Source organism: Panulirus ornatus, chromosome 16 (genome assembly GCF_036320965.1).
Source record: "Panulirus ornatus isolate Po-2019 chromosome 16, ASM3632096v1, whole genome shotgun sequence".
Taxonomy (NCBI): domain Eukaryota; kingdom Metazoa; phylum Arthropoda; class Malacostraca; order Decapoda; family Palinuridae; genus Panulirus; species Panulirus ornatus.
Window position 1 is genome coordinate 6,563,191 of NC_092239.1, and position 25,725 is coordinate 6,588,915.

Consider the following 25,725-nt stretch of genomic DNA (forward strand, 5'->3'; position numbering starts at 1 on the left):
ACTTCCACGACTCTCAAAGAACTTATCACAATCCTCTTGAGTTACCATGTATGTAATTCCTCTTTGTTTCGGTGCCAACTCTTTCCCCGGTTAATAATTAAGCGTCGTCTGCCACCACATATCGAAAAAACAAAGAGGTCGTCGGTATTTGCGCCTGGGGCACTAAATAGCTAGCTCTTCCTTCCCTTAGACTGAAGGCGGGAGTGGCGTTTCCGACAGTGACCAAACATTCCTTTTTTTGTTTTTTAACCTTTTTCTCTTTCTCCTTGGATATATATTTCTCTATATGCCCTCGGTGTGTCACTCTTAAGATACAATCTTTTTGAGCTGCTTTCTTATAAGTATATATATATATATATATATATATATATATATATATATATATATATATATATATATATATATATATATATATATATGCCTATTTAATTTCTGCACTTGTTTCTCTAGATCCATCGCTTGCAGCACTTCCTGGACCTTTTGTCATTCTCTAGCTCCTCTTTCCTCCTTGTTTGGCAGGTGATTTTCATCCAGCCCAAAGACCATTACTAACCAACGACTTGTTGCTTCCCTGTGCACGGCTTCCCTTATCTGTATAGTGACCTATCTGTTATCTCCTGCAGTCTGGCAATATCCCCCTCTTTATCTCTCACCTTGTCTAATATTTTCATCGCCACGCAGCTGTCCTTGACAATATTTACCCCTCTAGTCTACCAAATGCTTCCATAACTGGCCAGTCTTTGGCTGCATCTATTGTTTCCTATACCCACAGCCGCACCCCAGATTCGAACCCATGGGGGCTTGACCACGGTGAGACAACTTCACGAACATGTCTTTAGCAGCACTGGCCAGACGGGTGTCCATGAGTGTGTGGACGATTTTTAGGTGAAAAATGAATGTTGTGTATGACGTCTGATGTCTGCCAGCCAGGCTCGGGTAACAGTGGTATCTGGTTACAACATGTGGTTGTACACTGAATTTGTCAAATCTACTTTAGTCTTATTTTGATGTGTACATCCTCTTCGTAGTGATATGTCATAATCTACATTTCCGGTGTATATTTCATTGAACCGTCAGCGGTTCTGAGAATGTCAAGCTGTCTTCCTTAACTTGGTTGAACACCTACGGGGCCCAGAAATTTCTTTCTGTGGGGTTGTACTTGGCGAAGGTAAGGGGGATTGGGGCTATCTTACGGCCATTATTTACACCTATAACGATTATTTATTTACCATAACATATTTTAAAAGTTTGCATAGGAATTACTTCTTTCACACTCTTTATTATGTATGCATGTTATGCCCGTCATGCAGTAAGGTTACATGTTCATTGGAAATGCCAGTACTTTGTTATTTAAGATTGTGAGCAAATATGTATTCCTGTTGTAATGACGTCAAACTGTTTTCAATATGTGACTGTAACAAGTACATATCTTCTTTGAGTAAACTTGGTGAATCGATGAAATAAAGTAAATTTAAAGGTTGGAAAAAAGACCCTGAAAGAACGCCGGTTGCATTTGCTTAAGACACGTATTTTATATTCCCAAGGAGGTACGGAGTTATCCTTGACTATTTTTTTTAATTACATACATTAGATTATTGAAAACACCCTAATTATCTACTAACCTGCTAAAAATGGGCTTAAAAATATATATTCCTATCATCTGTCCATAAAGAATTAATCCATTTAGAAATACCCACACAGCAATTTAACTCTGCTCTATCCATTCCCTTAAGCTGTAATCATTCATAGTTATAAAAAGTACAGCAATAACTATAAAAAGATTTCCTTTGTATGATATTTATTTTTTTCTCTCATATTGATTTATTAACCGTATACTTTAAAGCTGTTCGCGAGTCGTGACGTCAGGGAGTGTCAGTGGTTCGCGAGCCGTGCAGACGGATCCCAGGCTTCATCACCAATGAGTTCACATGTTTGTTTGTGTAAACGAGGATTACCACCAGTAGCTGAATGAAATAATCCCGTAGATTAACCCAGTGTAAGTCCTTTCGCCTGCTTTATACGTCCAGTTTTGTCCATAACGTCTTGCTGTAGGGTTTGAGAGGGTGAAATGGATGTTTGTGATGAGAGTAAGACGTGAAATATTGTATAACATGACTGCCGGGCATGGAGGTGTTATCACAGCTGGCTCCAACCACTGGCTCCTGCCACAGTGATTTGCATATAAAATCTGAAACTGTGGCTCTGCTTTCAGTAATATTGCTTGATTATCAAAAATATCGAGAACTGTCTCAGAGCTTGTGGGTTATGGTTACATATTTGGGAAATTATGGCTATTATACGTGTAAACGTAACAAATTTACTAAGGTTCCTAGTCCTTGAGACAAGGGAGAATTAACAGTGGATTGATTGGGTTAATTTGACTGGAATTCTTAGAAATATAATGTGTTGTATCAGCCGTAAGATTAGAGCATGAATAGTTTTCTTATTATTCGTAGTATTAGACTAAGGGAATATTAGTGAGGGTTATGAATATTGGGAAGATGTGGGATTAATGAATGTGCAGTATTCTTTCTTAAACAGACATTCAGAAATGTTTGTATGCTTACAACTCAGTACTGCATTCAGCCACTTTCTTCAATTCTGTTCCATCCTCTCTCACTCAACTGAATACATCTGAAGTTAAACACCAACTGACCACTGGATCTCAATGAGGCTGTTTGTGGTAATGAAAGAGATCATCAAGAAAGTCAATAATGTGGTAGGAGTAGAAAGACTCAGATTTTTCAAAGAGAAAGAGCTGTAAATGTATCGTAGATATACCATTGGTAGAGTTGAAATTATCACACATTATGAATCTTCACAATCAACTTGTAGTTATTGAATATGATAAATTGCATTTTATGAATATTTTATCTACACTTCTCTTTGGTAGCTCTGTTCCCTTAATGCTCAAATTAATGATAAGCTACATAATCAGGAAAATATAGGAGGAAATAGGTGAAAAATGGTGAATCATATTTTAGAAAATTATGAGACGATAGCTGAAGGAAATAGAATCCTGCCTAGTTCTTCCCACCTTTGTTTGAAAATATTTGGTTTATAATTAGTAGAATAATACTGTAAGTTGTGTTTCTCATATATTTTTTCTACACTGTTCTCTTCAGAAGGCTCTCAACCTAATGAATGAAACAGTTATCAACATAGAAGAATGTAAGAGAAAATAGCAAGAGGGAATCAGATGTGACGAAACCTTGAAATACGCCAAAATTATTCAAAAGATACGCCAGAGTAACATCCTAATTGTCTGTTTTATTTTTGAGTGAGCTAGTAATATTGATATAAAGTTTGGATAGATTTGAAGCCAAAGAAAAATGATTATTTTACCTTGGTGCTTTCACCAGATCGGTCTCCCAACAACCAAAATACATGTTATTTACCAAAATTGTAAAGTGAAAAATTATAAATAATAAAATGGCAAAGAAATAAGAGATGTATGTCTTATTTTATGATAGATGAATTTAACACTGAAGTGAGTGCATGCTAGTGATATATTTTATTTTATTTTATTATACTTTGTCGCTGTCTCCCGCGTTTGCGAGGTAGCGCAAGGAAACAGACGAAAGAAATGCCCCCCCCCCCATACACATGTATATACATACGTCCACACACGCAAATATACATACCTACACAGCTTTCCATGGTTTACCCCAGACGCTTCACATGCCTTGATTCAATCCACTGACAGCACGTCAACCCCAGTATACCACATCGCTCCAATTCACTCTATTCCTTGCCCTCCTTTCACCCTCCTGCATGTTCAGGCCCCGGTCACACAAAATCTTTTTCACTCCATCTTTCCACCTCCAATTTGGTCTCCCTCTTCTCCTCGTTCCCTCCACCTCCGACACATATATCCTCTTGGTCAATCTTTCCTCACTCATTCTCTCCATGTGCCCAAACCACTTCAAAACACCCTCTTCTGCTCTCTCAACCACGCCCTTTTTATTTCCACACATCTATCTTACCCTTACGTTACTCACTCGATCAAACCACCTCACACCACACATTGTCCTCAAACATCTCATTTCCAGCACATCCATCCTCCTGCGCACAACTCTATCCATAGCCCACGCCTCGCAACCATACAACATTGTTGGAACCACTATTCCTTCAAACATACCCATTTTTGCTTTCCGAGATAATGTTCTCGACTTCCACACATTCTTCAAGGCCCCCAGAATTTTCGCCCCCTAGTGATATATTTTATCAATACACTCTCACCACAAGTTTTTTATTTCTAAGTTGAGATTTATATCAGTTGGTTCTTGTTTTATTATTCTTGTATGATCTTTCATTTAATAAGAGAGAAAGGGTTTTTACACTTCACTGTATCATTATTTAAGATGTATTTCTGTAGTCGGGAGACCAATCCGATGATTAGCTGTGGATCTTTTCATATCTAACATCAGACTTCGTTTTACCAGCACATTTGAACCCAAATTAGAGAAATTTGGATGGCTTACACTCTTTTACTCAGGTATATTGTATTTCAGATATTTTCTGGGTTTTATTATGCAAAAGTTAAATCTCTGCGTAGCTCCCACCCAGTCCTTCATTTCAGTAATACAGTAAATTGTATTTTCACAAATTTTTACTACATTGTTTTCACAGATTTGTACTACACTTCTCCTCAGTAGGTTCTCACCTAATGCATGATCATCTTCTATGTAGTCTATACAAAAGAGTTAGGGAAAATTTATGGGCAGGAATGAAACCCCCTGCCTTGCCTCTGCCAGATTTTGATTTGCTTGGCTGTATTTCGAAATAGATTTTATTTATTTTTTGGAGAACAATGGCTGGTGGTTTAGGTATACGCTGAGAAGAGAAATTGAATAAAAGATTCCCATTAGGTGGGACATCAATATTCTTACAAATTCAAAGCAAGAATTGACGAATTTAAATTTTGACTACAACCTGGTGACAATGGATTGGAATTTTGTCTATCATATATTTTTACTTTTTGTTTCAGAGAATAGCACTGTTGTGCATGTGTGTGTTTGTGTTTCTGTGAACAGCAGTAGCCTTCCCTGTTACCATTAACAATCATGGAGGATGCACACACTTATTCTTATGAGGATGTTCTCACTCAGTTTGCTGTAGAAGCTGATATTGGGCTCACAGAAACCCAAGTGAAAAACAGTCAAGAGAAATATGGCCCCAATGGTAAGTATGGCTTAACTATTTAAAGTTTGTATTTGAATAGTGTCTCATAGTGATGGGCACTAAAAATTCTATTATGAATTTGCCATTTATGGCTATTGCTTCAACACCAGTTGTACATCAGGACTGATGTTTACCTGTGTTTTTCATGTCATTAGCGCTACTTCCTCCTTGCTCATTTTAAGATGGTTATGATACATTTTTAAACAAGAAAAAATTTAAAAATTTGCTGAGCTGTAACAATTTTCATTCACAGATTGAGCAAGTGGATATTTTCTGTCTATTTGTATTCATGAAATCTATCAAATTGAGCTGTTATTGATTGTGAGATAGATGTAATACAAATTCATGCTCTTGTAATGAACTTAGCCTGTTATTCAATAATTTTGCTCATTTTTACACTATTATACATTGAAAAACTCATTACAAATAGTGCATATTTTCATAATATAAACCAAAATTTTCATTGCTCATCACTGTTTTAGAGAAAATGTTATTAAGGAAATGTAGGGTCTTTTAAAGTCAGAAATAGAGAAAAACAATTAGATTCAAGCTTATTTTTCATGGGAAAAAAATAACATATGGGGAATGCCGTGAAATCTGACTGTTGATAAATGATGTTTATAGATTATGGTAGCATTCTTTTTAGTACTGTAATGCCAATTTATGTTTATATAGAGGGATAGAGATCAAAATAGGTGGACACTAATATTAATGAATACTTTATTGATTTGCTGGTTTCTTTCTTAGAGTTACCGGCAGATGAGGGCAAGTCTCTTCTGCAGTTGGTTTTAGAACAATTTGACGATCTTCTTGTTAAAATTTTGTTGATGGCTGCAATCATATCCTTTGTAAGTATAGCATTATATCTGATTACTAATGTTACATAGCAGTGGTTATTTTATGATAATGTGTGATGCAGTGTGAGACTATTGGAAGACTTTATGAAAAGTGAAGTGACAAGAATTTGGAGAGAAATTGTGTTTATACAAGCAGGGGATGCTTATATGCTTGCCTAGATATTTAGTTATCAATGGAATGTTGTTTAGACATCATTCTGGATATGGATTCATATTCCTTGAATGCTGGATGATTTCATAAAAATTGTTTGTTGTATGGACTGAGAATTGAGGTTTTGTTTCCCTAATAAAATGATATATGTCAAAGAAAATGGCCATAGAATAATGCTAAAGGTGATGCATAGAACCTCTGGTGAGGGCTGGTGGAGGGGGTGAGGTGGGGGAAAAGTGGGAGCGTGAGTCTGAACACAAGTTTAATAATGATTCTAATCACTCTGCCTATGAAAGAAGGATATATCAACATAAAGGATATGGAGAAACTAGTAGAAAACATAATTTATGTGGCCATGAAACAGCTCTAAAGATTGTGTAATCACCCATATTGAGGTAGTGGTAGAGGGGTTAAATCTCCTGACCCAGATGCAGTAAATGATGCTTCTCAACTACTTAATGTTACTCTTTGCACTTTTTTCATACTTGTTTGTCATTTTCTGCATTATTGGGGTAGCATCTGGAACAGACAAATGAAGGCCTTGTTTGCTCACATGCACTTTCTTGCTGTCATTTATAATGCATCAAGACCAGATGCCCCATCCGTAACCAGGCCTCACAGACCTTTCTGTGGCTTTCATATACCCTGGATCAACCCACTGACAGAACATTGTGGCAGTTCGCATTATCCTTTTATGCCTCACACTTCTGTGTGTTCAGGCCTTGATAATTCAAAACATCTTTCACTTCATCTTTGCAACTCCTTGGTTTCCCCTTTTCTTGTTTCCTTTACTTCTAACAGGTATACCATATTCAGAGACTCCTGAAGAATTCACCTGGTATTTTTTTATGTTACCAAAGAAACAACACCTCTAATATTTTCCATATACATCTCAGCCACTCTGTCTCCTCACATTTATATTTAGCATGAAAGGTGTGATGTTTCTATATATATTCATGTTATCCAAGAATAATGCTGTACCTGTGTATGGAATCGAGTATACAGGACATGAGTACTGTTTATGATATTAAGAAAAAGCTAATTCTTCCAAATCCTCCTGACACTTGAAAGCTCATCACCCTCACCCTGAATTTTAATGCAAAGGGTGTAATGCGTATGAATTTTTTATGTTATTTATCCCCAATACCGTGCCTTTGTATGAATTAGCAATACATTGAGAAAGCAGATTTGACAGAAAGTAAGAAATTTCTTTACCATGCTTTACTCTGTTTTTGGGAGCTGTCAAACTTATCATTCATATTCCTCAGGGCAGTCACATAACTCAGGATCAGGCCATTACACAGGTGATAATAGAACTTTCTGTGATTTTTTTTGACACCATGAAAGCTAATCTATCATTTCACGAGGGATTTTTTTTTTTCTAATTCTTATTCATTTGGACGCTCCCTAATGTAATTTGTGGACCATGTCCAAAGCTTAAGAGTTAAAAGGGATTGAGATGGTATGGTTGTAGATAAAAATGGTTTTGGAAAGAATGACAAAAAGTGTTTAGCTAAGTGTTTGGGAATAATAAAAGCCTGAAAGTTAGGTATACAGGGAAAGAATGGGGATAATTGTGAGTGGTTTTAAAAGAGAAATGCAGAGAGATGTTCCAAGGCTAGTGTGTTTAGAAAAGTTTTTAGATTACCTACCTTGATGTATAATGGGAAAAGGTACAATGATTAAAGACAGATAAGTTTGATTTTATGATTGATTTCTGATGATGTAAAGATTTTATGTGTTTCGTATGTTGATGTCACCCCTCTTTACTGCTGTTCCTAGTAACCTTTCAAATAATATTTTGTGTAAGCTTTTGATTTCTTTTTGCAGATTTTAGCGTGCTTTGAAGAAGGTGAAGAAACTGTCACTGCTTTTGTTGAACCTTTTGTTATCCTGCTCATTCTAATCGCTAATGCTATTGTTGGTGTATGGCAGGTGGGTACCTTTTTTTCAGTTATGCCTTTTTAAGTAGGTGATAATGAATGTAACATAATCTTTCATTTTAGGTAACATATTTCATTGACTTTTGACCTCACTTGTAGGTAGGTAAATTCTTTTTATCAAAACTATCATTTTTGTTTTCTTCACTCTATGTGGTATGAAAAGAATGCCATTTTTTATATGAATCCATTTTATATTTGAATCATAAGTGTAATTTTTATGTATGATTTTCTGATCGTATGATTTACAGCATCTAACTGTTCTTACTTTGGCTCCTTGTCTCTGTCTGATCCTATTATAAGTAGAAGTTTATGCTGTTCCCTGTGGCACACTTGATATCTTCTTTATTACAGTTCTATCCTCCACTAAAGATAATCCTTGTTTATATCAGTTTTAAAAGAAGCAGTATTGCTTTTAGGGGATTTACTTTTCGCTGCCCATATTTGTTTTCTGTTTTGTTAAAACTTGCACTTTTGCATGACCGACATACGTTTTAAATACATTTCAAAGGTAAACATATTTGTTTGAGAGCCTTAGAAAAATGGTAAAAGCTTGTTGAATTAGTAACGAGACAGTTGTGAGAAACAGCAGTAGAACTATGGTTATAGGGAGTGGCACCTACTTCCAAAGGCCTAAAATGTTTAATAGTATTGTACCTCGCTGAGTGACTTGGTTAATTTATATCAACATCTTTGATTAACCTGGTTATACTTTCAGCCATGATCTGAGTATTTTATTGATGCTGTTGAGTCTTTGACTGACCTTGTGATGCTTCCAGTATCTTTACCCATGATTGTAAACCATTTTTCACTGTACAGTAATTCAGCCTTTTCTCTTCTAAGGAACGCAATGCAGAGTCTGCTATTGAGGCCTTAAAGGAATATGAACCAGAGATGGGGAAAGTGATTCGTGCCAATAAGCCAGGTGTACAAAAGATTCGTGCTAGGGAGATTGTTCCAGGAGACATCATTGAAGTATCAGGTAGGCTATGTGCTGTCATACGACAATATGAGAATTTTTTCAGTAGGAGGACCAGTAGATAGAAGTTGTAGATAGGAAAATTAGACAGGCGCATTAAGTAGAAACAAGAAGTAGAATTAGTGGGTAGAAACAGTAGTTGGGAGTGTTAGGTAGAAGTAGTAGGTTGGAACATTTGAAACAAGCATCAGGTAGACACATTAGGTGGGAGGAATTTGCAGGAACACTGGGAAAGAGCCTTTGGAAACACTGCACAAGATTTGCCCTCTACCAATGGCTTGTTAAGAGTGAGGCTTTAAATGTTATGAAGCAGCACTGGAGTTCACCAGGTATGGCGACTGTTTTGCTGTGGCCACACCCTTGAGGGAGTTTCTGGAGGGAGCAGGCATTAGAGATATAGATATAATAGGTAATTGTATAGAAATACATTTGAAGAAAAAACAAGTGAAATTTGTATGCAGATGGATGTTATTGCTGTGTACAAATACATAAATCTTTTCTGTATAATAACTTTTGAAGGAAATTATACAAACACAAAATATTTACACAAGTTGGGCAACGCCTCTAGGTGGATGTATGAAGTTTTGTGCCCCTTTTTCTGAACTGAGTGCTGAGCCTAGGAGTGGCAGTGCATGATAATTCCATCCATATCAATGGATGCACATTTTTATGAGTTTTCTAGGTAGGAAATTGAATGGCTTTAAGCTAGATGTAGAGAATAAGGCAGAAGATTATATTGAATTATATGACAGTGATATGTCTTTGGATCTTGTGCATAATGATATTATAGGCATTAACACTTCCAGCATTGAAGATTAACCAAGGGAGGGGAGAAAATTTTCTAGCTAAAATGGAGGAAGTGTTACAAGCACTTGCCTGCATCTCACCATTGCAACTGGTGATTTTACAAGCCTTTATAGTGTTGCTGTTTTAAAGAATTATCATTGAATCACATTTATCATAACAAGAGAAGGTTTGTTGTGTAAAATATGATGCATTTAGTAAGAAATATTGCGGTAATATAAACTAAAATATGCACATTGGCAACTCAATGGCCTCTGAGTCCTGACTCACACATTATTAAGTGAATGAAAGTAGCAGTCAAAATATACTTGTGAAGTGATCTTTTTTTCTTTTTTGTATAGATAACTTTAATATTATATGGTTACATACATGTTTTGAACTTGAAAATTGTGAATTTTGAGATTAAGAAAGGAAAAGGTAGCGAGACTTGTATGGTATGGTGTGTTCATGAGAAAGGGAAAGTTTGAATAAAGTTAGTGGTAAATACACAAAAGAAGCTGTTATATTTAAGGGAAATACATGTGAAGATCAACATTCATCTCGAAGACTACAAGTTAGGCTTATCTCTTAGGGTCACTGATCTTGTGGAACATACCCCTGATAATGATAGTCATGCTTTTCTTTCGTGCTTATCTCATGTTTACTACCCTCAGAATTACATTTGTGACTATGGTATATCAATGAGAACTGCTTATTTATAATTGTATCTTGGCATTGATGCAGTTTTCCATAGCCTGCACGGCATCATTCATTCTTTATTGATTATTTATCATTACCATCTAATTATTTATTTATTTATTTTGCTTTGTCTCTGTCTCCCGCGTTAGCGAGGTAGCGCAAGGAAACAGACGAAAGAATGGCCCAACCCACCCCCATACACATGTATATACATACACGTCCACCCACGCAAATATACATACCTATACATCTCAACATATACATATATATACACACACAGACATATACATATATACACATGTACATAATTCATAGTCTGCCTTTATTAATTCCCATCGCCACCCCACTACACATGAAATAACAACCCCCTCCCCCCTCATGTGTGCAAGGTAGCGCTAGGAAAAGAGAGTAAAGGTCACATTCATTCACACTCAGTCTCTAGCTGTCATGTAATAATGCACCGAAACCACAGCTCCCTTTCCACATCCAGGCCCCACAGAACTTTCCATGGTTTACCCCAGACGCTTCACATGCCCTGGTTCAATCCATTGACAGCATGTCGACCCCGGTATACCACATCGTTCCAATTCACTCTATTCCTTGAACGCCTTTCACCCTCCTGCATGTTCAGGCCCCGATCACTCAAAACCTTTGCACTCCATCCTTCCACCTCCAATTTGGTCTCCCACTTCTCCTCGTTCCCTCCACCTCTGACACATATATCCTCTTTGTCAATCTCATTCTCCCCATGTGACCAAACCATTTCAAAACACCCTCTTCTGCTCTCTCAACCACACTCTTTTTATTACCGCACATCTCTCTTACCCTATTATTACTTACTCGATCAAACCACCTCACACCACATATTGTCCTCAAACATCTCATTTCCAGCACATCCACCCTCCTGGGCACAACTCTATCCATAGCCCATGCCTCGCAACCATACAACATTGTTGGAACCACTGAAAAGGTGTAAAAGTATGTGTGAGTAGGGTTGATTGAGTAAGCAGTGGTTGGAAAAGATACGGGTTTGGTAATAAGAAGAGTATGGTTGAGAGATCTGAAGAGCGTATGCTGAAATGGTTTGGACATATGGAGAGAATGACTGAGGAGAGGTTGACAGAGAGGATATATGTTTCAGAAGAGGAAGGTACAAGGATATGAGATTGGAGATGGAAGGATCAAGTTAAAAGATTTTGATTGCTTGGGGCCTGGGCTTGCAGGAGGGTCAAAGATGTGCATGGGATAGAGTGAATTGGAATGATGTGGTATATTGGGAGTGACATGCTATCAGTGGTCTGAACCAGGACCTATGGGGAGTTGTGGTTTCAGTGCATTGCACATCAGCCAGGAAAGGATAAGTGAATGAGGCCTTTTTTTAGTCTGTTTCTGGCACTGTCTTATTAATGTGGGCAACAGTGAACAGTGATGAAAAAATATATTTGCACACATAAATTCATGTAGATAGGCAATACTGGACTTTGCCTGCTTGTGGTCATGTGGTGAGTTAGAACTCGCCTTTGGTGAGGTTGCTACATTAGAGAATGATTTTGTCAAAAAACTTCTCATGCCATAGATGTCCATCATTTCCTTGCTGCTGATTGAAGTTTAGCCTTGAAGCTGGAGGAACTCCTGGAGAAGGGGTACTGGTTTTATATAATGATGATAATTATTGATATTGCTGAGTTCTACTCTTTGAAGCATTTGTTCCTCTCATGGTGAATTGGTTACAGCTGTCCCTTACAGGCAATAAAAACGTGGAAAAATTTTTTTTGTAATGTTTATCCTTCTTATTTAGTTGTCTGTTTATGCATAAGCTTTATTTCTATACTGTAGAATCATATGTTTATTTTTCAGTTGGTGACATGATTCCTGCAGATATATGTTTAATCAAGATATATTCTACTATTTTTCAGTTGGTGACAAGATTCCAGCAGATATGCGTTTAATCAAGATATATTCTACTACTTTACGTGTTGATCAATCCATCTTGACTGGCGAGTCTGTTTCGGTTATCAAACATACAGATATCGTTCCAGATACAAAGGCAGTCAATCAGGTGGGTGGTGGTTCTGCTATTTCCAGTTGATTTTTTCTTACAAATTTGCTAGAGATCAGTGTGTGAATATCTTGTCTCTGATTATATTTTATTTGGATCTAGAGAAAGGGGTTAGTGGAAATGTATCACATATATAAAAAATAAACGATATGAATGTTCTTCCTTTAAATAGTATTGGAGGGAGAGAAATGGTGGAAGAATGTGTGGAATGATGTATCTGATGGAGGCATGTAAGAACACTTTAGTGGAGGCTCTTTTGCTGTGGTCACCTCCTTGATGGGGGTTCCTGGGGGGAATGGGCATCAGAGATCTAGATAGATAGATGGCTCTATAGTTTCTTCCACTGCTAAAACAATTTGTTCATGATGATTGTATGGAAAAGTTTAGGAGTTTCTCCTGCTATGTCCTTAATATTCTTTTCAAAATTTCTTTGTTCCTTCTTTTTTATCCTGATATACTTAATCCTTGCTATCTTATATCAGGCAGAAGCCAGGGTTGGTAAGAGAGGAAGACCGTCTGTGATATGGGGAAATAGAGTGGAAGATTACTGGGAGGAAGAATGTATGGAATAATGTATGTGAGGGAGGCATGTATTGACAGGGATAAGTGGAGACTTGCCATGGCTACCCCCTTGATGGGAGTTCCCTGGGAACAGGAGTCAGAGATATACATAGAAAAATGCTGGTATGCTGGAGTGTTGCCTGTATCTTTGCCAATGCATGTCTTGTATCTCCTTTGCCTTTTTGACATCTTTTACTTTACACTTTTTTCCTCTTTAGTAACATCCTCTTCCATGTTCCAGTGTAAATTTCTCAGAGCCTCTTACCACAGTGCCTTAGTTCTTGGTTACTGAACTCCATTTCCCAGTCTGTGTCACCATAGAAATTTTTGAGGCCTTTGTAGTTCTCATAATTATATTTCCTCTTTTGGCTACTGAACTCCATTTCCCAGTCTGTTTTACCACAGACATTGAAGAGGTCTTCATAGTTCTCATGATTATATTTCCTGTTTAGTTGTTGTCACCTCTTTTCTTTTAAGTTTCTTACTTACCACTTAATTAAACTTAAGCATTACATGATCACTTTTCCCATTTGGTGTATCTCATATGATAATCTCAATATCCATGCTAGTATATATGAAAATAAGATCCAGTAATGATGGTGTACATAATTTTTTCATTTGTAATGTATGGAGAGGGAATTTTACACCTCTTGAATATTCTCTGATATATGCAACTTCTTAGATTTTTGTATACTTTCTGTATTGACCGTTTTCAGTCATTTCATTTCATTCATTCATCATTCTTATGCTGTAAAAGTAATTCTTCACTTTTTTCTTAAGTTTCTTGCTTCATTTTATGTTATGTCCTCAGGTTGTTCAGTCACTGCACATTTAAGAGAACTGTTCATTGTCAACATCATCATTATGTTTTTAGAACTTTGAGGTTGTGACGTAGTCACCGCCTCACTCTTCTCTAAAGTAGGCATATTTAAGGCTTTTAGCCTTTTCCTGTAACTCAGCTTTCTTAATTCTGGTGCCTTCTCTGTTCTTTAGGCTAACTTGACAAGAATATTTTAGTTTTGGCATTTCGTAGGATATGAACTGTTTACTAAATGCCTCTGTGTCAATATACTGTGCTCTAAAGCTATTCTAATGTTTGCCTGCATACAGTGTGTCTTCTTTAATATTCTTCAAATGTGGAACCCTGGTGACAGGTTAGAGATGATGTCAGCTCCGAAGTTCTCACAAGCAGAATCCTGTGTAAGAACATGTATGGCAACAGAAAAAGAAATACTGAAATTAAAGAATGTCGTACAGTTACAGGAGACCAGTTTGTGGGATTCTATGAGGACCTAATAAGGTGTTACAGGGTGGACATGATGAGGTAATTTTGGGTAGGATAACCTGGAGATTTCTGTGGAGGACAGTTCCCCTTAGAGAATAAAGCGCACAGATATGTATAGAATATTAGGCTTAGAATTGGCAGTTTGTATCTTTTCCTTTAGCATATCAAAGATGTTCTTTTCCTTGCAGGACAAGAAGAATATTCTTTTCTCTGGTACCAACATAACTACGGGCAAGGCCATAGGGATTGTTATTGGTACAGGGCTAGGAACTGCAATAGGTAAGTATTGTTTTGACTTGTAGAATCTTAAAGAAATAGTTGATTCAGATTGCCAGTTTTATCTCCCTTCTGTAGTGTATTTCTCTTCAGCCCATTTGATTGACAGTTTGGTAGTGTTACACACCATATCAGCATTTGTTTTGTGTCATTTAGATGCAGCATTTAACCTTTTATGTATGAAGTTTATGCATATATATCCATTACCCACACAGTGAAATAATTCTCATAATAAAATCCCTCCTCATTTTGCTTAAACCTTAGTTCTTTGCAACAACACTGTGCCCTTCCCTTCCAAACTACTTAATGAATAACCATCAACCCCCAAGTAGAAAATTTGTTTGCCTTTCCCTCTGCATCATATTTTAGCATCTCATACCTACAGATTCTCCCACTCTAAACCCCACACTGCATTGACAAAACCTGTACACAAGCACGAAAGTCACCTTTCTAACTCAAGCACGAAAGTCACCTTTCTAACTCAGTCTTTAGCTCTACTCTGTTAGTCATATGCCCATCTGAAACCATGCTTTCCAGACATGCATGCCCTTATTTATGTTCTGGACATCACCCATCCCTGCAGCACTACAAACACTGATTCAGCATATCAAGATTCTTCATGCTCATATTGCAACTACCACAATGAACACGCTGAACACTGCTTAGTTGTCCCATGTAGGCATACACACAGTCTGACATGTGGACCCACCCAGTGGATGTGGCTGACATTTAGAGTGAAGAATGAGTGAGGAAAGATTGACAAAGAGGATATATGTGTCAGAGGTGGAGGGAACAAGAAGTGGGAGACCAAATTGGAGGTGGAAGGATGGAGTGAAAAAGATTTTGAGCTATTGGGGCCTGAACATACAGGAGGATGAAAGGCTTGCAATGAATAGAGTGAATTAGAATGATGTGGTATACTGGGGTCGACGTGCTCAGTGGATTGAACCAGGGCATGTTAAGCGTGTAGGGTAAACCGTAGAAATTTTTGTGGGGCCTGAATGTGGAAAGGGAGCAGTGGTTTCGGTGCATTACACATGACACCTAGAGACTGAGTGCGAACAAATGTAGCCTTTGTTGTCTTTTCCTAGCACTACCTCGCACGCACGTAGGGGGAGGGGGTGCCATTTCATGTGTGGTGGGGTGGTGGTGGGAATGGATGAAGGCAGCATGTATGAATATGTACATGTGTATATATGTATATGTCTGTATGTATACATTGAAGTGTATAGGTATGTATATGTGCATGTGTGGTCATTTATGTATATACATATGTATGTGGGTGGGTTGGGCCGTTCTTTCGTCTGTTTCCTTACGCTACCTTGCTAATGTGGGAGACGGCGATTAAGTGTAATAAATAAATTTAAATATATTATATATTAATATTTTTTTTGTTACACATAAACGTTGTTTCCTGTATGAGCAAGGTAGTGCCAGGAAACAAAGAATGGCCCATCCACTCACATGCACCTATATATACATAAATGCCCATATACGCACATATACATTTATATACATACACATGCACAGACATACATATATACACATGTACATATTCATACTTGCCTTCTTTCATTCCTGTTGCTACCCCACTCCAAAGGATACAGCATCACTGCCCCCCACTTCAGTGAGGTAGCGCCAGGAAAACAGACAAAAAAGGCCACATTTGTTTACACTCATTCTCTAACTTTCATGTGTGATGCACTGAAACCATAGCCTTCAATTCACATCTAGACTCCACACACTTTTCCATGGTTTTCCTTAGATGTTTCACATGCCTTGATTCAGCCCATTACCAGCACTTTGACCCCAGTATACCACATCATTACAATTCACTCAGTTCTTCTTTCATACTTGACTCCCTTTTACTTCCAGGTACTGGCAAAGAAAGGCCACATCCATTTTCTAGCTGTCATATGTAATGCACTGAAACCACAGCTCTCTTATACTTTGAATATTTTGACCAGTTCAGTATAGTCTGGTATTTTTCATCAAATAATATGGAAATTTTGCAGATTTGTTTAAGATCGTGTTGTCTTCTTTTTACATATATTACATGGAAGACACGCTCTTTAATAGAGCAGACTTGTTCCGACTAGCCCATGTGTTTGAGAATCAGACATGCTACATTAATTCCCATTAAAGGTATATGCCTCTTTGCACATGATATATCCTTTGTAAGTGAAAAAGGAGTAAATGTTCATTGATAGATATCACTGACGTTTTTGTTCATATACTCGTAGAACTGTAATCATAGGAATAAACCTATACAAGTCAATTTTTTCGTCATAACCTTGTACAAGTAATGATTTTTTATTTTAGGTAAAATCCGTACCCAGATGGCAGAGACTGAGGATATCAAGACCCCTCTGCAACAGAAACTTGATGAATTTGGTCAGCAGTTATCCAAAGTTATAACAGTCATTTGTGTTGCTGTATGGGCTATCAACATTGGACATTTTAATGACCCTGTTCATGGTGGGTCTTGGATCAAGGGTGCTATCTACTACTTCAAGATTGCAGTTGCCTTGGCTGTGGCTGCCATTCCTGAGGGTCTTCCTGCTGTTATCACCACTTGTCTAGCTCTAGGTACTCGTCGTATGGCAAAGAAGAATGCCATTGTTAGGTCTCTTCCCTCTGTAGAAACTCTGGGTTGCACTTCTGTTATTTGTTCAGATAAGACTGGCACGCTCACGACCAACCAGATGTCTGTCTCCCGTATGTTTATCATTGACAAGATTGTAGAGAATGACTGTTCTTTACTTGAGTTTGAAATTTGTGGTTCCACATATGAACCAGTTGGAGACATATACTTGAATGGTACTAGAGTGAAGGGTTCTGACTTTGAAGGACTAAAAGAGTTAGCAGTCATCTCTTGCATGTGCAATGATTCATCTATTGATTATAATGAATTTAAAAATGCCTTTGAGAAAGTTGGTGAAGCAACTGAGACTGCTCTTATTGTCCTAACAGAAAAGATTAATCCTTACTCATTAGCAAAATTTGGCATGGATCGCCGCTCTGCTGCACTCATATGTAAGCAAGATATAGAATCAAAATGGAGAAAGGAATTTACCCTGGAATTCTCAAGAGATCGCAAATCCATGTCATCATACTGTGTCCCTGTCAAACCTACTCATCTGGGATCTGGGCCAAAGATGTTCTGCAAGGGAGCTCCTGAGGGACTACTTGACCGCTGTACCCATGTGCGTGTTGGTACTCAAAAGGTTCCCCTTACTCCGGGTGTGAAGGAAAAGATCTTGGCTGTTACACGTGCTTATGGTGGAGGACATGACACGTTACGTTGTTTAGCTTTAGCCACTGTTGATAGTCCAGCATCTCCTGAGCATATGGACCTTACTGACTCTAGCAAATTCCATATGTATGAAGTCAGTATGACATTTGTTGGTGTGGTAGGTATGCTTGACCCACCACGTAAAGAGGTTTGTGATTCCATAAAGAGGTGCCGTGCTGCTGGTATCCGTGTCATTGTCATTACTGGAGATAACAAGGCCACTGCTGAAGCCATCTGCCGTCGTATTGGAGTTTTTGGTGAGGATGAGAGTACAAATGGCCTTTCCTACTCTGGTCGAGAATTTGATGAATTGAGTATTGCAGAACAGAGAGCAGCCTGTATGTACGCTCGTCTTTTCTCACGTGTGGAACCCTTCCATAAGTCAAAGATTGTTGAATACCTTCAGGCTGAGAATGAGATCTCAGCCATGACTGGTGATGGTGTGAATGATGCTCCTGCCCTGAAGAAAGCTGAAATAGGCATTGCAATGGGCTCTGGTACAGCTGTAGCCAAGTCTGCTTCTGATATGGTGCTAGCTGATGATAACTTCTCCTCTATTGTGGCTGCTGTTGAGGAAGGCCGTGCTATTTACAACAACATGAAGCAATTCATCCGTTATTTAATCTCCTCCAACATTGGTGAGGTTGTTTCCATCTTCCTGACAGCTGCTCTTGGTCTTCCTGAAGCTCTTATCCCTGTTCAGCTTCTCTGGGTTAACTTGGTCACTGATGGCCCTCCTGCCACTGCCTTGGGCTTTAATCCACCTGATCTAGACATTATGGATAGACCCCCACGTAAGGGAGATGAATCCCTCATCTCTGGATGGCTATTTTTCCGTTACATGGCCATAGGTTGTTATGTCGGAGCTGCTACTGTCTTTGCAGCTTCATGGTGGTTCATGTATGATCCCACAGGCCCTCAAATCAACTACTATCAGATGTCACATCATCTTGCCTGTTCAAGTGATCCAGAAAACTTCAAAGAGATAGATTGCAGCATATTCAGCCACCCTGCTCCCATGACAATGGCCCTTTCTGTCCTTGTCACCATTGAGATGCTTAATGCTCTAAACAGGTAATCTTGAGGAATTTTGTTCTTAATATTTATATGTAACTTGATTTAGAAATAAGTCAGTTTAATCTCATGAATGATGGACCTTTTATATGTAAGCAGTTGATTCTATACACAACATATACTCATGCAGTTTCTTCAGTTTTTTGTCATACAGTAGTGTCCCATGCAAAATGCCTTCCAAATACCCCAATGATGTCATCTTTCAGTTAAAATGTGCATTTTATCTGCATGTAAACCTCATAATGTGGTCCTCTCAGATTGTTCTTGAGTATCTGATCACCTCCAAGACAGAGGGGATGTTACATTAATACCAAGTGTGTTCATTGAGTTAAGAGGTGGAATTACAGAGCCATCAAAGGAAAGAGAAAAGTTGTTAAGAATTTTCGATATAGATATGGGCAGAAACTGGGTCTTGGAGGCATTGAACATAGCTACATTTCTGACTAGAAAGTATTAGTAGATATGATTATATTTTTTGTATGTTATTGTGAATTTGAATGTTAGAAATGGAACAAATTGAGTCATTAAATCTTGAACTGTGGGTGATACTTTGTAGAAATGGGATTTTTGTAAGTTAGAATTTGCAAAGGCCATTAGTGTTGTCAAAGTTTTAGAAGTACTTGGCACTCATCACCCTCTCAAGAAATGTACATGAATGGAAATTATTTGCATATCAAAGTTTGATTACTTGAGTAACCCTCAAAAAGTGTACATCTATATTAATCATTGGTTCATTAAGTGTGAATGTTAGTAATAGGATATGTAAGTTAGTAAGTTATCAAAAAAAAATGGGTATGTTTGAAGGAATAGTGGCTCCAACAATGTTGTATGGTTGCGAGGCGTGGGCTATGGATAGAGTTGTGCGCAGGAGGGTGGATGTGCTGGAAATGAGATGTTTGAAGACAACATGTGGTGTGAGGTGGTTTGATCGAGTAAGTAATGTAAGGGTAAGAGAGAAGTGTGGAAATAAAAAGAGCATGGTTGAGAGAGCAGAAGAGGGTGTTTTGAAATGCTTTGGGCACATGGAGAGAATAAGTGAGGAAAGATTGACCAAGAGGATATATGTGTCGGAGGTGGAGGGAACGAGGAGAAGTGGGAGACCAAATTGGAGGTGGAAAGATGGAGTGAAAAAGATTTTGAGTGATAGGGGCCTGAACATGCAGGAGGGTGAAAGGCGGGCAAGGAATAGAGTGAATTGGATCGATGTGGTATACCGGGGTCGACGTGCTGTCAATGGATTGAATCAGGGCATGTGAAGCATCTGGGGTAAACCATGGAAAGTTGTGTGGGGCCTGGATGTGGAAAGGGAGCTGTGGTTTCGGGCATTATTACGTGACAGCTAGAGACTGAGTGCGAACGAATGGGGCCTTTTTGTCTTTTCCTAGCGCTACCTCGCACACATGAGGGGGGAGGGGGATGTGTGGCGAGGTGGCGATGGGAATAAATAAAGGCAGACAGTATGAATTATGTACATGTGTATATATGTATACGTCTGTGTGTGTATATATATGTGTACATTGAGATGTATAGGTATGTATGTTTGCGTGTGTGGACGCAATAATAAAATAATAAAAAATAAATAATAATAATAATAAAAATAATAAAAAAAATAATAAATAAAGTTAGTATGAATTTTCTTATTAGATCTTAGTATCGATGACACTGATTTGCATAGCATCAACCCATATATCATTGTTGTAACATTGGATGTATCAAAAATATGTAGCAGCTAAACATATATTTCAGTTCACTGTAGTAGCTGTAAACATGATTTGGAAGATTTCAGAAGTTTATCGCATTTCTTTTCTTTTTATCAGTTTGTCTGAAAACCAGTCTCTAATTGTGATGCCGCCTTGGTACAACTTATGGCTGTTAGCTGCGATGGCTTTATCCATGATGCTCCACTTCTTCATCTTGTACTTTGAGATTCTTGCGGTAAGTATTAAAATAGCATGATGAAAATAACTCAGATCATGTGTACAAGGGAGGCTAATCAGCTGGACCATGGTGCTAGAATATGAAGTTGAAGTAGATTTCCTAAAGATAATGATACATAGTAGACAGGACTGAGTGAGGAATGTAAGTGATTGGTTTAGGCAGACCGCAGATGAATTGTAAGGACAGAATGAAACCCCATAAAGACAAGCCACTTAGTACTACTTGGATGGTCAGTTTCCACTGTATCCTTTCTGAAGTCCATAACTGGTGGTCTCGTCAGAATAGCATTTTGGTAACAAATTACTTTTGTGTCGTGGCGGTGGACTTCTACATTGCGGAGAGACTTTACACCTGGGGATAGGGGAGAAAGAATACTTCTCACATACCCCCTGTATGTCGTAGAATGACTAAAAGGGATGGGATAGGGGGGCTAGAAATCCTCCCCTCCTGTTTTTACTTTTCCCAAAAGAAGGAACAAAGGCACCAGGTGAGGATTTTTCCCTCTATGGCTCAGTCATCTGTTCTTTACGCTACCTCGCTAATGCGAGAAATGGCCATTATGAATATGAATTAACAAAAGTAAGGTTTGTTACTTCAGGAAATATGAAAGCAGTTGTGATAATAAAAGTGCATATGTTTTTTATGGTATTTGCTATATTGAGGTCCCATGGCAATTCAGGTTAAGGTTAAACAGTGGCATAAACTCACCAGGCTTGTCTAACATTAGACAAGTGAATAACTAAGTTTAAACATGGCATTTAGTGGAACTCTGTTCTTATGGACTGATTGCAGGAAAAATTTGTCCTAGAAGTCAGATTCTGTTACATCTCAGATTTTTCTGTAGCAGTTCATGAGTTCATCATAATCATCATTTTCATTAAAATGTATGAGCACCTCACACAAGCACCAAATGATCCTCTAGGAGAATTTCGTGAAAAAACAACTGAGAAAGTATCTACCTGCAACAAGATTTAGCCAAAATGGCGGGGCTAACAGGATGAAGTCCTCATGAGGAGTCCTGTGGTTGTATAATGATATTTTTGTATATGTATGGTGTAACTGGACTCCACCTGTATTTGGTTACATGCGGGGGGAGGGGGTTGTTATTTCATGTGTGGTGGGGTGGCGATGGGAATGAATAAAGGCAGACAGTATGAATTATGTACATGTGTATATATGTATATGTGTGTGTGTATGTATATGTATACGTTGAGATGTATAGGTATGTATATTTGTGTGTGTGGACGTGTATGTATATACATGTGTATGTGGGTGGGTTAGGCCATTCTTTTGTCTGTTTCCTTGCGCTACCTTGCTAACGGGGGAGACAGTGACAAAGTAAAATAAGTGAAATGAAATACAAATGAAAAATCACCTTCTATGAGGTTATAATAATTCTTAGTTGACAAAGAGTTCAGTCTCAGTGAGAAACATTTGCTCTAAAGTAGTCCATAATTTCCATTCTACTTTTGAAATTGCAACCTAAAAGATGTAGAAGCCTCATTAAAGGTGGCCTTGGGGTTTTATAATTTATCAAAATTGCATGTGTACAGTATTCCTCGTAATAACTGTCTTTATATTTTTTTTCTCCTTTGTGTAGGTGGTGTTTCATTTGCAGCCCCTTAATGTGGCACAGTGGATGGCTGTTTTGAAAATTTCAATTCCTGTTATTATATTGGATGAAACATTCAAGTTTTTGTCGCGTAAGTATGCTGATGGAGAAAATCCACTTTATTCGTGCCACTGGATTGTGCTGGCCTGGGCTATATACATATCTTACATCAATGTGTATTTCTTTTAACCAAAGTCATCACTAAGTAAATTACCGATAGAATATACCCATGTTTTGTTGGGGAAAGAAAACTGTCAGGAACTTCAGAACATTATTTCAACCTGTAAATTTTCTATTTTAAAAGATGACTAAGCTTCAATGTTGTTACTGATATAATTCTGAATCTGTCAGGAATGGATGAATTTTATGTAAGACCATTATATATATAAAAAGTTTTTAAAATGATGGCAAGGATTAGTATTGTTACAGATTGAGGTTATGAAATGTTTGCAGTTTTGTATGCATATTGGCACTATTGTTCTCTCTTTTGCTACATTAAATTAGAAACTTATTTGTTAAAATTTTTGTGTGAAATGATTGATGTTGTAGGTCCATAATTATTCCAGTTGTGAACCTTTGCAATACTGTATTGACTCATGTTTAGGAGGTATGTGTTGTACTGAAAATACTAATGCATTTAAACTGTATCTATAATTGTGTTTCAGATGGAAAATTTCATTTACTGTATCTGTGGAAAATCTTAGGATAGGTCCCTAGCTGCTGATTATGGGTTTTAAAAGGAAGATACCTTATATCAGTGATAATTCTGAGGATAGATCCCAAGATTCTGATTAAATGTGGAGTTTGAAGCCAGAATGTAACAAACATTGAAAATTGCTTACATATGCTTTTAGAATGAAATTTCCCAATTCAAATATGGGTGTTAAATTATTAACTTTTCTTTCATTCCTCTTTGTATGTAAGTGTATAGACTGTTGAGCAGATCTGGAGATTAGAAGATTGCGAGGTAATTTTTCAAGTGCTGTTCTTTTGGATATATGCAGTGAATTGCATTGATTTTAGATATTTTTATATAAAAAAAATTATGATTATCCTTTCCACTGGCAGGATATTCCTAGCTGGCACAGGTGCATTATGCATTGTCCTGCAGTGTTGATGTGGTGGGCTTTTCCTTTAGAGTAGTGAGCACAAGTCAGCAATCACAGGCCATTTATCAATAAGTATATTCATCATTTATTGTTATGTAGTAATTTGACAGCCATATTCTTCAATTCTTTATTTGTTATACCGTAGAATTCATTAGCATGCCATTATATTCTTCATCTAGATGTACTGAAATTGGGTCATATTGATCTTTATTACTTCTGTATGTTATATGCATATGTTAGAAAGCTGATGCTAAATTCAGTAAATCCTGAAGGGAATGAAACCGTTTGTATGGAATACTTACTTTTTTAACTGAAATACTCAAAGTATAATGCAAAAATGGTTGTAAATAAACTCAAATTGTACCATCATATTGCGGTACATTACAATAAGTATTGATAATGAAAAATTAACCTTTCAACACAAAATAGGAAGAAACTAAGATAGATAGGCATTTTGGATGAGTATTGCATCTAGACGTGAAGAACTTTCAACCCAACTGATTCAGTACATAATACTTGTTTTAATATTCATTACCACCTTGTTATATTTACGTATTTATTTTTTGATTATGGTTTACTAAATTTCAATTGATTTCTTGAGGATTTACTGAAATTTTACTAACTCATTACCCTATTTAAGTATGTATTCATATAGTTTCCAGTTGAAATATAGATTAAGTTGGCCCATTGCAAGAAGTAGGACTCATTATGACTAATCCTGGGTAACTAAAAACCAGAAACCATTTTGATTTACTCATCTTCATTTGATGAATTAGACATAGAAGTTGAAGATGATTAACCCCCTCATCATGAGATGACAATGTACCATCAGCAGTGCTAAGGTGCAGTTTAAGGTTTTATTGCACTGTTTATGTTAATTTCAAATTTTCTTTCTGAACATGTTTGTTTTACTTAGTTTTCATTTACCTGGAATACATTTGATAATGTAGAAATAATAATAGCAGTATATCTTGTGCAATTCTGTAAATTTACACACCAAAACCCCACAAATCTAGACTTGTTGAATCTGGATTTTGCCTCAAGCTGGTCCACTCGTGGCTCACAGTAAAATCATTCAGAATGTGCAGCTGAGAATCCAGCCTCCATGGCCTTAAAATTGCTGAGGTCACTTCAGAACATCCTGAGACCGTCATAGATTCTTACTCTGATTAAGTCACTTTTGGCATGGTAAATGGGGAGTGGGCCCATGTATCATGGAGGCATCACCACACACACATCATTATCATCTCTACATATCTGGTGAGTACTGTAATTATTTGATTTAGCCAATTTCAATTTCTATGTTTTTAACTAAATCAGCATTATATGAAGAAATGTTTGTTCTTTCTAGATTTTTCATCATTTGGGACCATTCTGGGTTGAATATCTTGGCATTTGAAGGGTTTGTGTTATTTGAATAGCTCTTTGTTAAAGAGAAATGATTTTTTTGTTTAGCCATGTTAGTGGTAGTTTTACCAAAACTAATTACATCCTAAGTGCAGTAGTTCAGATAAAGCAAGATAGTGAAGTTAGATGATCTGACTAGATGTAATGTAACACTAGTATATCAGAATTATAACCAACTTTATACATTAGATATATTGAAATCCCAGATTATTTTTACGTTACATTTTGTACCAGAAGATTGCAGATAATATTTGTAAAAATGGAATATAAAGATTATAGGGTAAGATTGAAATATTCTGTGGAATTATCCCACATTATTGCCAAAGTTTGCGGGAAAAGATACAGCTACACAAGTTGAAGCTGGTAACAATGGGATTCAGAGGGAAGTCTTATAACCATTTAGCCACCCTTGGGGTGCTTCAGTACATGGTAGATTCATAGCACAATGAATATTCATCAGTAATGGATAGATCTCCACAAGCATCACAAGAGTGGAGTTAGACTTTTATATTTACG

General features: G+C 37.3%; 1 protein-coding gene across 1 annotated transcript; it reads left to right on the forward strand.

The window, feature by feature from the left end:
* Window positions 1–1,857: 1,857 nt before the first annotated feature.
* LOC139754095 (calcium-transporting ATPase sarcoplasmic/endoplasmic reticulum type-like) lies at window positions 1,858–24,776 on the forward strand. Its single transcript, XM_071671171.1, has 10 exons — window positions 1,858–1,996; window positions 4,991–5,184; window positions 5,932–6,032; window positions 8,023–8,127; window positions 8,976–9,114; window positions 12,510–12,652; window positions 14,687–14,777; window positions 17,097–19,143; window positions 20,961–21,078; window positions 22,682–24,776. The coding sequence occupies exons 2-10, from the start codon at window positions 5,067–5,069 to the stop codon at window positions 22,880–22,882; spliced, it is 3,063 nt and encodes a 1,020-aa protein (XP_071527272.1). The 5' UTR covers window positions 1,858–1,996; window positions 4,991–5,066; the 3' UTR covers window positions 22,883–24,776.
* The last annotated feature ends 949 nt before the right edge of the window (window positions 24,777–25,725 follow it).

Bases quoted from the DNA above. Each gene is read 5' to 3' on its own strand.
- LOC139754095 (XM_071671171.1), top strand. From the start codon at position 5,067: ATGGAGGATGCACACACTTATTCTTATGAGGATGTTCTCACTCAGTTT. The intron at 5,185-5,931 runs GTAAGTATGGCT...TTTCTTTCTTAG, and splicing joins AGAGAAATATGGCCCCAATG to AGTTACCGGCAGATGAGGGC. The intron at 12,653-14,686 runs GTGGGTGGTGGT...TTTTCCTTGCAG, and splicing joins ATACAAAGGCAGTCAATCAG to GACAAGAAGAATATTCTTTT.